The sequence below is a fragment of the Paramisgurnus dabryanus genome, chromosome 1, assembly GCF_030506205.2.
Source record: "Paramisgurnus dabryanus chromosome 1, PD_genome_1.1, whole genome shotgun sequence".
Taxonomy (NCBI): Eukaryota; Metazoa; Chordata; class Actinopteri; order Cypriniformes; family Cobitidae; genus Paramisgurnus; species Paramisgurnus dabryanus.
In genome coordinates this window covers 53,094,336-53,110,832 of record NC_133337.1, presented here as the reverse complement: position 1 = coordinate 53,110,832, position 16,497 = coordinate 53,094,336, and the positions used below count along the sequence as shown (strand labels likewise).

At 38.5% G+C, this 16,497-nt stretch overlaps 1 protein-coding gene across 3 annotated transcripts in view; it reads left to right on the top strand.

Moving 5' to 3' along the window:
- Positions 1–498: 498 nt before the first annotated feature.
- Positions 499–16,497, top strand: part of mta3 (metastasis associated 1 family, member 3) — a 37,724-nt gene continuing 21,725 nt past the window's right edge. For 2 of the 3 annotated variants that reach the window (XM_073815569.1, XM_073815573.1), the window contains exons 1-9: positions 499–589; positions 2,294–2,361; positions 3,554–3,647; positions 6,902–7,028; positions 11,722–11,785; positions 11,871–11,988; positions 14,764–14,866; positions 15,147–15,246; positions 15,349–15,537. In XM_073815569.1, the coding sequence (XP_073671670.1) occupies positions 508–589; positions 2,294–2,361; positions 3,554–3,647; positions 6,902–7,028; positions 11,722–11,785; positions 11,871–11,988; positions 14,764–14,866; positions 15,147–15,246; positions 15,349–15,537 (945 nt within the window). In that variant the 5' untranslated portion in view covers positions 499–507. The other variant, XM_065242262.2, reaches the window with a different exon arrangement.

Sequence of the window (16,497 nt, the reverse complement as noted above, 5' to 3'; positions counted from 1 at the left end):
TTGCACTGCATAAAGTCTTTTGACTTTTTTGATTTTTGGCATAGATTTGGTTTAAACATTGGGGGGACTGAAGGCTATGTTTTCATTAATCAACGTATAAATATTGGGGGTGGGGTGAGTCGCTATAGTGGGTAACCTCCCCCACCCCCTGGACCTACACTGTAAAACTGTAGAAATTACAGTATTAGCCTACTGGGTATTACTGGCAACTAGCTGCCAGTAACTTACTGTAGATTTTACATTTATGTTATTTACTAGCAACAGCTTGTTCAAAGTTAAATGAACATGAAACATTTTCAGTCTTTATCTTTTACAGTAAGTTACTGGCAACCAGCTGCATAATTACAGCAATTTTTTTTACAGTGTGCATCTTTATTGTAATTGCACAATGACGTTTAATCAAATCTAGTAATTAACAATTTAATTTGTTTTTATTTAAAATTGATTAATTATGTAACGATAAAATATGAAAATATATATGGAATATTCATAAAAAGGCATGGTTGCATGTTGTGGATTTCATTCACGCTTTCCTCCTCCTCCTCCTCCTCCTCTCATCAGGAAGCTGCGCTCGAGCCCTTTCCAGCGCGTGAGTGAGTTACTGTATTGTACTGTGAATCTCGGGAGGGGGGCTGTTAAAATCTATTCTTTCTGAGCTTCATCCCCCATACCTAAAACATCTTACTTCAGACTGCTCTTTACCCGGTCACAGGACGCAGATGCCTTTTTGATTCACGTATTTATTTTGTTTTTCTTTTAGTTTATGGTTTGGTTTTTAACACTCCGGGAGGGCAGAAATGGCGGCCAACATGTACCGGGTCGGAGGTATGTCCGTCTATATCTTTGAATTAACGCGAGTCAAATCATGGTCAACACCTGCCTGGAAAGCAGCGGTTCGTTTCAGCCGAATTCCCGTTTCCAGCCGTCTCACTTAAAAACTCTTAACACGTGCAATGTGTTTGTAAAAGACATCAGTAACGTGGATGCAGAATATTTTGGGTTGTGATGTGGGTCAGGCCTCTTAAACTATCATAGCCGCACTAGCATTTTAGCAAGCGGGCTATGTTGCTAGCTAGCCACATCATAAACAAATTATCATCACTATATGCAAAAACACGTTGGAGCACGTATATACGAAACGTGTTTTTACTGTGATATTTAAAGATGAAATGTGGGTTATGCTCGCGGTTTAGCCATGCCTATTTTTTACGCCGATGTTTTCTTTGTAATCATTTGTCTCCCTTCTGGCACGTATCCATTAGTTACGGGTCCTCAATCGGCATGCAAGGTAGCAACGCGAGCTAGCATTTACAGCCAGCAGTGACTTACTTTGTGCGTTGCAGAGCAACCATATCCACTTTCTTGCCCCTAAATCACCAAACCATTGATAACTTGCCCTATTTTAAGATTTTATTACTGTCAAACGTATAATTATCAATACATCCACCGCATTGTTTGTTTGTGCAATTAGCTAGCTACATAATAGTCATTGATTCATGGCGTCGTTCATTTCGCGGCGGTATAAAGGATCGTGCAAGTGAATTCAGTGAAATGTGCATCTTTAACGTTTGAATAGGATCTAATTTTAAGTTTGATAAAATGGTTAATCACACTCTTAAAATATTACCTGTCCCTTTGTGCTCTTTAATGATATACAATGTAACGGAATGTGGCCAATATATGGCAATGATCAAAATACAGTAATTTTCGTAAATGAAGCGTTTGTTTGAAAGGCTGTATCGCCCTATTCTCAACTGAACTGTCACTAAAAATGTCACTTTTTGCACACCTTAAATTTAAGTTAAGTGATGTATGTGGAATTGTAGTCTGATATTTTAAATGAGATACTAAAGCTTAACCTAGTAAGCGAATACAGGTTATAATGCACTGATACCCTGCCTGTAATCTTTGCATGGTGCATGGGTGACTGATTTTGCCAAGATGTGTTTCTGGCTTAACATCTTTTTAATAAAATATTCTGACCAAAACCCTAACCATAACGTACCATAACACAGTCCCGATTCTAAAATGAATGTAAACTCCAATCCTACAACCTGATACGTTGATATAGAAGTTGTTCCTGGACCAACAATGTTGATTCGTGAATACACTTTCATCATATGGTAGCTATAAGTTGCTTCTGTTACGTGCTTTACAAAGTTTTAAAACAAGTTGCTAAATCATTTTAAATTGACGTTGTTTTTGGCACTTTCTTCACTTCACCTCTCCAAGCCTTGTTTGTGTGTTTTTTATATTTGAATACACGTGATGATGATGATGTCTTTTGCTGCAGATTATGTCTTCTTTGAGAATTCCTCAAGCAACCCATATCTGATCAGGAGAATAGAGGAACTAAATAAGGTACAGTGCCCTCAGGCCTGGGAGGGAGATATGTGGGTTGTTGGTCACTGAGTGTACTGGTAGGGTGTGGATACAACATTGTCGTGACATCGACACAAGGAGCACAGCCAGCTCGACAGAAGCAAAAAATTACTTTCATTTCTATGCACTTCTCCATACACGCTGTTGTACCGCCACAGTCTCCAACAATTTGTGCGTGAAACATGCTTCACAGAAAGCCAGCAACAAGACCACACGAAGGCTGCTTTAGAAAAGTGGTCTGTGATGTAAAGTTGACTTGAAAATGAAAATATGTGTAGTATGATTAAAAATGATTTATGCATGAGAAATATCTTATGAGTTTATAAGCTCGATGCTGGCCCCACATGCTTAACTGCCTGTTAGTATAAATGCAATACCTCCATAAGACTGTTTTGATTTTGTTAAAAGCAGCGCTGTTTTAAAAATCATTTCATTTTTTACATTTCTGCCTTTCTACCAACTAAAGTGCAGGTCAAAGCAAATGCTAAACTGCAGAATCGTCTCATTTTCACATTATGTGATGCATATAAGATTTCTTTTGACATATTTGCCAAAATACAGGATTTACTTGTCTGACAAATTCAATTGCTATACCTGTTCCACAAGGTTGGTTAGGCATCCATACTAAAAAAAAAAATCACCCAGTGGCCAACAAGATGTGCTCAGTCTATATTATTTATCTTTCACAATCATTTTTAGAGGAAATAGTAGCTTTAGGCAGTTTTGGGGGATGGTGGAGATGTGATCATCACAGATTCTTGTTTAAATTACTTGTGTTGGCTCTCCTGAGATTAACGTCCAACAAAGTCCAATTTAAATTAAAGTTGCGTTATTTTATTTGAATGTTGAATTTTATTCAGTTTTTTGTGTTGTTATCACTATCACCGTTTGTCCTTCTTGATAAAATACTCAAGATTTCAATTAAATTTTGTATTTAACATGCACAGCGTGCCTCTTGTACACTGGTTGGCTGTTGTTTTTCCATTACTCTGAGGAGTGCAGACACAGCAGGTTTTGATATTTAGCACTGCACTCCTGGCTGCAACATCAGCTTCAGGTGTTTTCAGTATTGATTAAAGAACGTGTTAGGTTCAGTGTCCCCAGTGTTCAGGGGGGAGTGCGTTTGCGCTTGAAGTTTCCTAAAGCTTGCCTTGTTTGTTGTTTTATTCAGACGGCAAGTGGCAATGTGGAGGCAAAGGTGGTCTGTTTCTACAGGAGAAGAGACATCTCACAGAGCCTTATTCAGCTGGCTGATAAACATGCAAGTAAGTAAATGCACTTGATGTGTTTTCTAATGTGATTGTATTGTTAAGGAAACCAAGGACGGTCTGTGACGTGCTATTCATAAGTGGTCATTTGCATGAAAATGATAAGTCCGCTGAAATTGGTCACGTATATGCATGCATCTGCCGGAGATATTAGGCAGCGGAGATCAGTATTGTCTGGAGACTTGGCAGTACCAGATGCTTGTAAATGGCCAACATCCTAATTTTCTAATGGTTTTGGGTACATGTTTATAGTTCACGTGTTTTGTTTTATCTCTCCAATTTTTCTAAATTAAAGATTATAAGCATAAATTAAATGGGGAAACAACTGCGGTTAACTATTTGGCTTCATGAAGAATGCTCATGAACGTAGTAATAACCGTTTTCATTGCATATTATTTTCCAATACAAACATTCTGTAAAACAAAGAAATCCTGAAATTTTTTTCCTATAACTAATCATTTATGCTATAGTTTCTTTTAAGGATGGTTAGTTTAAATACAAAGGCATTAGGGGTGTGACGAGACACTTAATCCACGAGACGAGACGAGACACGAGATTGGGTTCACGAGAACGAGACGAGACAATATTTTTACACTTTTTAAGAAACCCTCGATGATAAAATAAATGAATAAGAAACTGAAATCATGTTATTTTTAAATGTTTTAACTAATCAAGGACTGCCCCTAACAATTATTTTACTAACTGATAATGAAGTAATTTGTTATTTTTGGGTAATAAAAATAGACCCAAGTGAGCAGTAGCCTTTAAAATTACATAATAACGAAGATGCAATAATAATTGGTTCAAATAAAGTATTAAAACCAAGTTACATTAAACAACATTACATTAACAAACACATTACATTTGTGGTCTATAAATAAATAGCATTATGTATATATTATAACAAATGCCTGCAGGGGGCGATAGTAGACTCGTCTCGGATGCTATCTTCACTTTCACTTTCACTTTAGACGGAAAAAAAACGCTTATTTTTTAGCCAAGTTTAAATCCATTTGAATATTTAATATACGTCCATTTCTTTACAATAGAAATGAACATGCAGACATTAAATCATGTAAACTCTGTGATGGTTTAATCTGCTGAGACTTCACATCTGACACTGATCTACAGAAAAACACAACACGTCTCAGACTTCATACGAGCTCCCAAACGAACATTATTGGAAACCCAAACAAAAAAGCAAATGCAGTAAAAGACAGAATATAATGCATGCACTGTAAGAGGCTAATTATACCAACCACGCTTTAAACGCTTGGAAACGCAAGGCGCGACGCACTGCCTTTTAAAAAAAAAGAGCAGTGCGTGTCGACGCGGCTTTTAATATTGCTAGGCAACCACCTAGTCAGCTGTCTTGTCAATCAAATATTGAAGCGTGCGCTCTTTTGCTGTTGACTGTCATATTAGCAGAAACTTTAAAAAGAGGATGCTTGATCTGACCTTGTTTGAGGGTGAGAGGTGCACAAACACGCAGGAGAGAGTGAGCGAGTGGAGTCCGGTTCTTCAAAGCAACTGTAAACTTCCCTCACCACAACGTAAGGCCCGCATCTCCCCTCATTCGAGTGGACAATGGAAAGACGCGAATGACGTCGGGCGCTTCTCCGCTCTCAAACTCAGCATCAGCGTTCCTTCAAAGGCGCGTGCTGCGGCCGCCGGCAAAAACCGCAAGGCGCTCAGCGCGCATAAACAGCGCGCAAACGCTCCATGCCCATAGAATATCATTTAAAAAAGGCGCCTGCAACTGCCTCCTCCGGAGGTCGCATATGCAGGCTGCATACGTCATTAAGGTTTATTTCAGATCATTAACTGAGCATTACATTCGCAAGTCGTGAGCATATTACAACAATTTGCTTTTACCTAAATTATTAGTAAACTTTATAATTGTTAGTCTCTAAAAAGACAGTCTTTATGAAGTAAATGCAGTTTAAAAATGCGACCTCCGAAGGATGCAGCCTTTTTTTTGAGAAACGGCCAGAATTTCACCTACACAAGAAATCTCGCGAGACACACTTAATCTCGCGATACACATTTAATCTCGCGAGATCTCGTCGCACGAGATCTCGTCACATCCCTGAAAGGCATACATTGCTTCCTCCTTCTCCATTCGCACTGTTTTATAGGCTGCTTACAAGTTCACTTACTTGACTAAATAAATTAAATTATCTATAAATGTCAGAGATCTATATTAGGCCTACTACTTATTTTTATATTAGTTTGCTTCACGTTGAACCTTCACAGTATTATAGTGCTTTGCTATCAACATAATGCTGGGTATACACCAAAAGATTTTTTACATCTTATAAGATTTTCAAAATGTGATAGACCACAAACATGAGGACAAAAAACGTTTTGCTCCTATTGTGTGTGGTGTGCCATGATGTGTCAAAGACAGCACACCACACACCACCAGATTTTCAACCAGAGTCGCGACTGTGAACACAGGAAATCCCACAAAATCTCATGAGACTTCAGAATAAGCATGGCTGACGATATACAGGAACAAATTTTAATGATAGTGTTTGGAATGACTTTCACACAAAATTCAAGGGATTTAAAGAAAAGGGCTTGGGTGAAGTCGTGTAGACAGCGGAAAAACATGGTCCATCTCTGCTGTCCACATCAACTTCACTTTGTGCTACGCCATGACTGCTTCTGTTTTCCATCATCTCGCTTTCTGATTGGATATTGTTTCATTTCACTTGAAAATCTCGAGCGTGCGCACGTTTGTTCTCGGGGTTCACCCCACCCATCAGGATTTCTGATCGTAAATATGTTTAATATTTACTATTCGTGATCGGGGGAGCTCCGACATTCTTCCGATCAGGTTCGGACACTCTTAACACAACTGACACCAAGAGAAAATCTGATAATCTGTAGAACCATCAATATAGTTGGGACATAGCTAGGATTGTCGGAAGGAAGGAAATCACCCCCAAATCAGCCCGATTATCTTTTGGTGTTTACCCAGGATTAGGGAGACTCTGCAAGGTTATAGTGGTTTACAAAATAATAGCCAGATGATAATTAGACTTATTTCCTAATAAAACAGTTTGATTTTGACTGGTTAGTTCTCATTTTAAATGTGAATATTTTTACTTATATTCTTATTTTATATTTTATATGTAAGTGACAACATGCAGCGTAAATTAACAGTTTCACGTATGATATGTGGATGTCCGTCTTATATTTGTGCCCACCTTTTGAGCAATTTCTAATTCCATGTGTGTCTACAGAGGACCTGGAAGAAGAGAAGGAAAGTCCCTCCGAGCCCGATCTTTCGGAGAAACAGAAGCATCAGCTCCGGCACAGAGAGCTTTTCCTTTCTCGCCAGTACGAGTCCCTCCCTGCCACACACATTAGGTAAACAGATGCACATGCAAATGCACTCGCTAACCTTTCAACAAACAATATTAAGGCTTTGTGTATATTTTGTGTTGGGGGATACATTTTCGGTGATCTGTTCATGAGTGCTTCAGTCAGCGCTAAATGTGACCCGTCACGGAAACCAGTGACACAAGTCGGCAGCACAAGTTTCGAGAAAATGAGAAACAAAGTTGTTGTTTTTTTCAAAATTTTTTATTTTCGTTTTATTGCAGAATCTGTTAGTTGAGATTACGAAGAAGCCTCTCCATGTTTGAGATAGCAGTGTTTGTATAGTTAAAAGAGTACATTTTGCGGTTGAAATCGGCTTGTTTTTCCGGAGATTCTAGCGTGCAGCGGGGGGCGTCATTGTCTGTGTGTATATTTACATACTGTATAAGCTTTTGTTTTCGCTTCCGCCCCCAAAGGGAACAGCGTGACTAAGGATCCTAAATAAGGATAGTTTGCCCAAAACTGAAAATAATGTAATTAAGGACTTACCCTTATGCCGTTCTAAACTTGGAAGACCTCCATTCATCTTCGGAACACCGCTTAAGATGTTTTAACTTTAGATTTAGTCCGAGAGCTTTCTGTCCCTCCATTGAAAATCTATGTACGGTTTCCATGTCCAGAAAGGTAATAAAAACATCATCAAAGTAGTCCATGTGACATTAGTGGGTCAGTAAGAATGTGTTGAAGCATCGAAAATACAGTTTGATCCAAAAATAGCAAGAATTACGACTTTATTCAGCATTGTCTTCTCTTCCGGCTCGAGCGTGAAGTCACGTGACTGTAGTGACGCGGCTGCCCTGTTCCTCAGACATGTTTGCTAAGTTGTTTTTATAGCATAACTTATAGCGTGCTTCTCCCCAGACTGTAAACGAAGCTCGGGTGCACAAAACAAAAGAAAAATAAAAGAAGCAGAGGCGGAACAAATAACAGTTAGCCGCATTGTACGTCAGCCGCGTCACTGACTTTATGCGGCGCCACAGTCGGATGACGTCAAAGTACCGCGAGAGCACTTCAAGAAATCTTACAGAGTAGTTTAATTTTGACTCGCTCTCACGGTACTTTGACGTCATCTCTCTGTCAGTTCTTGCAGCGCAGCATGAGTCCAAACACACATAAGTTACACAGAGATCGTTGAATTCGTTATATAATTGGCTACATGTTTTGTCTATCAATATTTTCCATGAAGTCATTGGCTGATGGAGGAACGAGTGAGCGATTGGTTACATCCCTAAAGGCAACACGTTTTCGACGGTGCTGTTTTTCGATTATCTATTATACTACCTCCCTATTTTAAATACAAACTTTGAAGGCGGGTTCATGTGTTTAACGGAACGTAAATTGCCGGAGTGTAATAGCATATACTCTTACATGTTACAATGTAAATAGTCCTCAGATTGTATATATTATATTGTATTACCAGATGGTCCTGCGAAATCTGATGTAAACAATAGACTATATATCTATATTTCACGGATTATACTCATTTGTGGACAAAAATGTTCATTGGATAATTCACACATCTGAAACAGACTGGATTTGACTTGTGATCCCCACAAAGGTAAAAAGAGTCATGTTTATTTTTGCATGTTGTCATTTGGACTTCTGTCATAAAATACTACATATGATGCTAGAACATCTGTATCTTAAAACGGCTTTACAGGGGGTATGGCTTAGCTAAATGAGATGTAAATGAGCCCTATTGTCTCCCCCAGTTGGAAAGAAGAGTCCCTTTCATCTCGATTTTTTTCAGTTTGAGTATTTCTGAGTTCCTATATTCAAATGGCCACAAATTCTCCAAATCTTATCAGATTTCCATGTGTTGGAAAGCTTAGAAACTGCACTTTCAGAATCTGTGAATAACTCAAAATGGCCCAGATCCGACTTGTGTCCCTACTTTCTGTGACTGGTCACAAATACAGGTGCACACAGGGTCTTAAATGTTTGTCTATTTACGTTTATGCATTTGGCACACTCTTATGTAAATCAACTTGTTGTGCATTCAAGGTATACATTTTAAGTATGTGTGTTCTCTAGGGCTCTATCAACTGAGCTAAAGCTCGATCAGATTACAAAAACGGAGTAGAAAACATCTGATATCAACATTCAGTTACTAAGAATTGCCTAAATTTTCGGTTACGTAACACAAGAACCAGTGATATCGCCAATAGTTATGCATTACCACGCATCAGAAAATCTCCCAAAATGAATACCAGGTGTAAACAGGGTCATATTGTGCTATTTTGCAGAGCATTTTAGGGTCCAACAGCCCCATATAACTACAACCCCCAATCCAGCAACTGTTAAGTCTGTTGGCAGTGAGTCACAATTCCACATCCATTCTTTAGTTGGCTGATAACACCCCAGGGCTTTTGTAGCACTTGCTGTTGTTCAGGTGATAAATGAATAAGCAGCTGGGAGCTGGGGGACTGTGGTTCTAATCAAAGAAAAGTATCCTACAACGAACATTATTGGTGGTCTTGAGGTTTGGGGATGCCCGCTGTGCTCGACCTAGATTGATATCGCCCTTCAAATAAAGGAAATGTCACTACCTTTCTTCTTTCTTTTGTTTTACTGTCTTTTTGGCTTCTATGATCCATAAATATTAGAGCAGTCATTCTGGAAGGCTTGCTGGCCTTTACAGGGAATAATGTTTTTTGGATGGAATTGGATGCATGTCAAGATTGAGATTTATTGTTTTATTAAGTCAATCCAGGTATCAGCTTTCAACCTGCATAAAATCAAAACATCATACATCTTAATTATGATTTTTATTTATTTATTTAGGTAAATCTGAATTACTGATAAATACTGATCTCATTCTTGTGAGGTTTTTGTGACATTGGCTTAGGGAGGCATTGGGAAGTCAGATTCATTTTAGTGAGTTCAAACAAAACCGTACAAAAATAAATTAATAGAAAGTTTATGTGTGGCGCAATAGTTGGTGTACTATATACTGCTGTTTGTTGGTATTGTCATTTTATTTATTTGTAGTACCACAAGGCGCTTGAATGCTTTATTCTGATTGGTTGAGAAAACGGGTATGCATTATTTTTCGATAAACGTACACGAGACTTGTCAAATGTCTTAAAATAACCACTAGGGTGGTCCTTATAATGGGTCAATAAATGTTTAACTCTCACCCCCTAAATGTGTTAGGATATCAATAAAAACACACTGTGCAAAATTTTGAATTGTTGCTCAAAGCGTTTGAATATTTCTGAAATCACATATTTTTGCAAAAACTGTACCATTTAAAAACGCACAACACTTAAATTTTGGAGGGTAACTTTGTTCCAGTTATTTCAGTTTGTTCTGATCCGAGTAACCATATAGCGGACTTGCTTCGTGTTGCTTCAGCCATTGCTAGTGTGTTTTGTCTATTCACATTTAAGCTTTCTTGATTTGAAAGACATATCGCAAATAAAACAGGAGTTTTAATTGCATGGAGTATGTTCAAATAAGTCCATTGCTGCCATAATTATTATTTTTAAATAGTTTATATTATTTATTAACAATTATACATGCTAGCACAAAGTATCACACAATACGCGAATGTGTTAAACTTCAAAGGTCTTGAGCAACCTCTAAATATTAATTCATATTGAAAAAATGTTTTCCAATTTTTGTATTTATTCAAACATATTGGTGGGGTGAGAGCATGAACTTTTAAAAGTTGAAAAATAAGGACCACCCTAATAACCACCCGAGCAATGTCTGCGGTAACCATGGTATAAGTTAAATAATTGACTCCAGTCCTTTGAATTATTTAAATGCTATGGGGCGGTTTCCTGGACAGGGATTAGACTAGTCCTAGACTAAAATAAATTTAAGAGCAGTCCAAACTTAAAACAACTTTCACTGACATCTTAAAATATATCAGTGCTCTTTGTTTTGCCTCAAAATGCAGGCCAGTAATGTGCTTAGTAAGGCATGTTTTGTTAAAACTAGTTATATTTCCTAATTAAACTAAGGCCTAGTCCTGGCTTAAAGTAATCCGTGTCTGGGAAACCACCCATTTATGTCGTGCCGCATTACCACCTTGGGTGTGCATTATTTTCGAATAATTCAACGTCAATTGTCAATTATTTCTTACTTGTTCAAATGCAGTTTGCTGTCACTCTTATAGAGATCTTCATTGGCTTTGAAAATGGATTCAATGTATCACTTTTTCAAAAGTGTATTAGTTTTTAAAAGTGTTTTCCTTGGTGGCATATAGCTTAGAAAACTGTAGATACAGTTACATTCGGCATGCAGGGTGTTGCCCTACCGTATTGCCTCAATTTGGTAAAGCACTCGGTCAGTTATAAAAGAAGCACAGATTTATTAGCATCTTTTTATTCACTCCACAATAGCACAGTCATTTTTTTGCTATGTTTTCTGATTCACTGTGCCTGCCTCTTATCTGTTACCCATTTCCTCTTTCTTTCCTCTCGAACCCTTTAATTTCCTTCACGATTGTTCTCGCACCCATCTGCTCTTTTCTCACCTTTTCATCTGTGCCTATATCACCATCACGTGTTTTTTGTAATCTTGCACCTAGTTTGTTCCTCTTTCTCCCCCCTCTGTACTGTGCCGTGGATTAGAGGCCGAGTGGAGATTGCTGCATGTATAACATAACATATGTCACTGAGCACTGGGTGTTGTTTTCTAATCATTTATTACAATTCTTTTTTTGAAATAGGGGGAAGTGCAGTGTGGCGCTTTTGAACGAGACTGAAGTTGTTCTCTCCTATCTGGATAAAGAGGTACAAAAGAGCCGTTTTTTCCCCTTCGTTTCTTAAGTTGATTGTGTGTTAAATTTTTGGGTTGCTGCGTTCTTTTCTTTTACAGGACACATTTTTTTATTCACTGGTGTATGATCCTACACAAAAGACATTATTGGCTGACAAAGGGGAGATTCGTGTTGGTCCACGCTTTCAGGCTGACGTCCCTGAAATGTTACAGGAAGGTTAGTTATGTTAATGTTTAAACACTTGCGATGGATTATGGATTACTGATTATTTCCGATAGTGTCAAAATTTAGGGCTTTTACTAGGGGTGCACCGATATATCGGCCGATGATGCTTGCTATGCTTCCAAATGAATTACTCAATGCCGCTACATCCAAAAGCCAGAGGGCGCTCTCGTGCAGAAACTCAATATGCGCTGTAAACGAAGAACCATACACATGCAGCTATGACACGCAGCTCCAAGAAATGGCTTAAGGATATATTTATATTGCCGCTTTTCAGGTATTTTCATGATAATAAAGAATATGTATAATGATTATGTCGGACGAGTTTGCTTTTTCAAATGTATGCAGGGTTCCAGACTTCCCCCAAATGGTGGCATTTTGCCCCTAAAATTTGAGAGTGTGCCACTGAATTTACATCCAGTCGCACATGTGCAACCAGTAAATTTGACCTTTTTTCCAAAAGTGCACAATAAAACGTGACACTGAATTTGAAACGGCACATTGTAATTTCTGCATCTATCATCAAGTATTTATTAGTAATACAGTGGAAATTAGTAGAAATGTGAATATTTGGTTAGCATGTTGATTTACGGTGTGTGCCCCTAAATTTTCTGGTTGTGCCCCTAAAATTTTCAGTTGGGGGCCACTGTGCTCCTAGTAAAAAAAGTTAGTCTGGAGCCCTGGTATGTTATAAACGACTCAACTAACAGTGATTTCAGATCAATAAAGAATTACTGATCAAAAGCCGTAGTACATGAAATAGCTGTGAATAATATCGGCTGTGCGATTCAGAAGAGTTATCGGCCATGCATCCATTATTAGTGTATATCAGCATTAGGGGTGTCACGATTATCCAAATCCTCGATTCGATGACATTTTTGATTCTAAGGTCACGAATCGATTCAATTCTCGATTTTTTTATTTTTTTTAAAGACAAAAAATTATATGCCATTTATTATTTATTATTATTATAGTTTAACATTAACATGCAGATTGCGTGCTTTACCTCGCATGGGGGTTTGTGGGCTTCACTTAACGCGAGAGGGCTTGTAGAGAGAGGATTCTTCTTGCAAGCACATGGACTTAATGCACGCGTCTTGGACTCCTAGCATCTGAAATTAAACCAGCGCGTCATAAGCAGCTGCGCTTCTCTCTGTCTCACATGCACGCGCTCTCACATCTCTCCTTAGTCTAAACATAAACTAAAGTAGTAATCCTTACGTATTTGTTCAGTTTTATGCGTTTCATGCGAGCTGAGGCAAACTATCCCTTTTGTTTAAAATATAACCCGCTGCATCTTGGCGGCTCTTTCGCACACGTGCAGAGAGCCGCGCTCTGTCCGAAGTCAGATCACAAGGTAGTAATCCTGTTTATGATATGCACTGCAAAGAGTTGTAGCAATACATCCCTCGTGTTTAAAATATAAATTACGTTCGATTTGGATCGATGCTTTTAAAGGCACCTCTGAGAGGTTTATTTTCTCCCGCTTGGCAAGCCGACCGGACGTGACATAGGGGCGTGGCAGCATCGACGATCCCATTTTTTAATTCGAAGTTCGAGGTTGTGATATAATTTCGTGACACCCTTAATCAGCATTTATCGGTGCACCCCTAGCTTTTTTAGTTTTTACAACCCCAGGTCTGTTTAATGATGAGTTTGTCTATGTAGCAATTATATTGTGGTCTGTATCGTGACGAATATACAAGTAAAATTAATTCTGAAATGGAAAAAAATTTAGGGCGGGACTTGATTTCATGTATTGAAAACTTATTGGATCGTTGGAATTTGGGCAATTGCTAATCGCTGCGATCTTTTCCCGGGCAAAAAGCCCCATCCTTGCATCATTCATCGTGACAGGAAGTGAAGAGGTGTCATTTTGAGAAAGTGAGAAGGTTAACGTTTTTGATTGAAGATTATGAGTGCAAAAACACTACAATATTTTATTACATTTAATGGCAACTTACTTTCAAATGCAAACTGCCTGGGTTTTGAACCAAAAAGCACAATGCAAGAAGGGACCTGCAGTGGGGTGGTGGAATTGTGTCCAAGGTTTTATTGAGTCTCGGTACTCCCCATTTGTAATGCATGTTGTCTAAGAAGTGATTTGTTTTTTGTTGAAGTTCATTGCCTCTGAAAGTATTCGAGCCAAGGAGTTGTGTTGCTTGTTTGTAGTTTTAAACTTTCACTGCGAGTTTGATTTGTGAGCACTGACGCATCACATAAAAGACTGAACATTAACAGTATCAGCGTCTACTATCAGTCAAGTGTGAAATTGCTGTTCTGTCAGTCGGTGACCCCAAAATAACTGCTCTCTCAAATTCACAAAAATGCCCAGTCAACAGCTCCAATCTGCCGTAATAAGAGGCCAGTAAAAGTGTGAAGGAAGCTTATATCTCGAATCAAGATGTGTAGATTAGACTTGACTGAAACTTTTTCTGTCTGCGTTGACAAGATGGATACTTTTTAAATGATAGCTAAACAATAACATGGATTGGACTTGATCCAGCTTGCATAGCTCATTAATTCTGACCTTTTTGTTTTGCATATATTTTTCTTTCAAAAATGTTTACAGTTCAGTATTATTATAGCGCAAGATTAAGTCTTTATCATAGTTGCCCTAACTTTCCAAATGCCATGTTTGATTTATGTGTTTTTCACATAGGCGCCATGATAACAAGTTGCTTTGGGTTTACTTGACAGGATTGTTGATGGCATATTTATCTTAGGGTTAAACACAGCCAGTTCTGATGTAAGAATATCTCTCCATAGGAGAAACTGATGACAGAGACCAATCTAAACTGGAAGTCAAGATGTGGGACCCAGAGTGTCCACTGACCAACAAGCAAATCGACCAGTTTCTTGTGGTGGCACGGTATGTTTTTGCATTTATTATATATAAATCAATCCCTAAATTAGATTATTCTTGTGTAGAAGTGTACTTTAAAAAGTGCAAAAGCCACACATTGAGTTTACTAATATAATCTTTAATTTTTATATTTTAAGCCCTAAATAAAAACGTTTGTCTAGTTTTAAATAGTAAAACGTTTTTTAAATACAGTGTTTGTCCCTTGTTGAACAGAACTGGGTGCTGCTGCTTTTAGTTCTGATGATGTAATAAAAGATGCATGTGCAATCTGGTTATGTGTATTCAGGGCGGTCGGTACCTTTGCCCGAGCGTTGGACTGCAGCAGCTCTGTCAGACAGCCCAGCTTACACATGAGCGCAGCGGCAGCCTCACGAGACATCACGCTGGTATCAATCCCACCCACACCTTTTCTCTCACTCAATATAGTCGCAGGATAGGTGATAAAATAGATTGATTCTTGTTGTTTCTGTCCATCTTACATTCTCAAGTTTCACGCCATGGACACCCTGCATCGGCATGGCTACGACCTGTCCAGTGCCCTGAGTGTGCTAGTTCCTCAAGGAGGACCAGTGCTGTGCCGGGACGAGATGGAGGAGTGGAGCTCATCAGAGGCTAACCTGTTCGAGGAGGCGCTGGAGAAATACGGCAAGGACTTCAACGATATCCGGCAAGACTTTGTGAGTGGCTAGCAGACACTTCTACACTGTGTAGAAAGTAGGGGTGGGAGTCAGTTGGTCTATGTGCGGCAATTTTTTCCGAAATGGTTATTTATCATTCCACTAATAGAAATGTTAAAGTAACACATAGTATTAAAGAATCATGCAGTGAAAGCAAAATGCAGAAAAATGGCAGAAAGGTGTGTCTACTTCGGCATTTGTACCGAGAAAAGGTGTGCACTTTGAAAACAATACACAGGAGCTTTCAGAAGTTCAAGTTCATCAGGCCTTGAAAAAATGTCTGAAGCTTTATTATATCTAATTAGGATTAACACAAACAACCACCCCTTAAAAAATGAATTAAGATAGTTATACAAGTTTTTAAAGGGTTAGTTATCAAGAATTTAGAAGTGTTTCATTCATTTAATTAAAACTGAAGTGTTTTCGTCGCTTCATAATATTATTATTTTACTACTTCTGGAACATGGACTTTTTTGGCGATGTCTTTCATTCTTTTTTTGGGAAAAGAATTGTGAAACAAACTGAAGTCTATGGGACAGATGGAAGCCTCCTGGTTTTCATAAAAAATATCTAGAAATGTGAAAACAATCAGAGGATTGGTGGTTTAGAATGACACACGGGTAAGTGATTTATGATAAAATTGTCATTTTGGGGTGAACTAACCCTTTAACAGCCACAGCAAGTTGTTTAAGTTGCTTTCTTTGTATCAATGGCTCAGGCAGTTTTAATGCAGAACCTTTGCACAGAATTGCTACGAAATCAGATCTTGACCCTCTGAATCTAAATTGAATACAAAGTTATTTTCATCCCTAACAGATAGGGGTGGCACGGTACATGAAAAAACATCCGAACCGTTAGGTTCGCTTGTCTCAGTTCGGAGCGTGTGTGTGTCGCACCGTTCGGCGCATGCGCTATGTTCCATCGTACCGTATTTTACCTGAAGCTTTGTATACTTTCGTT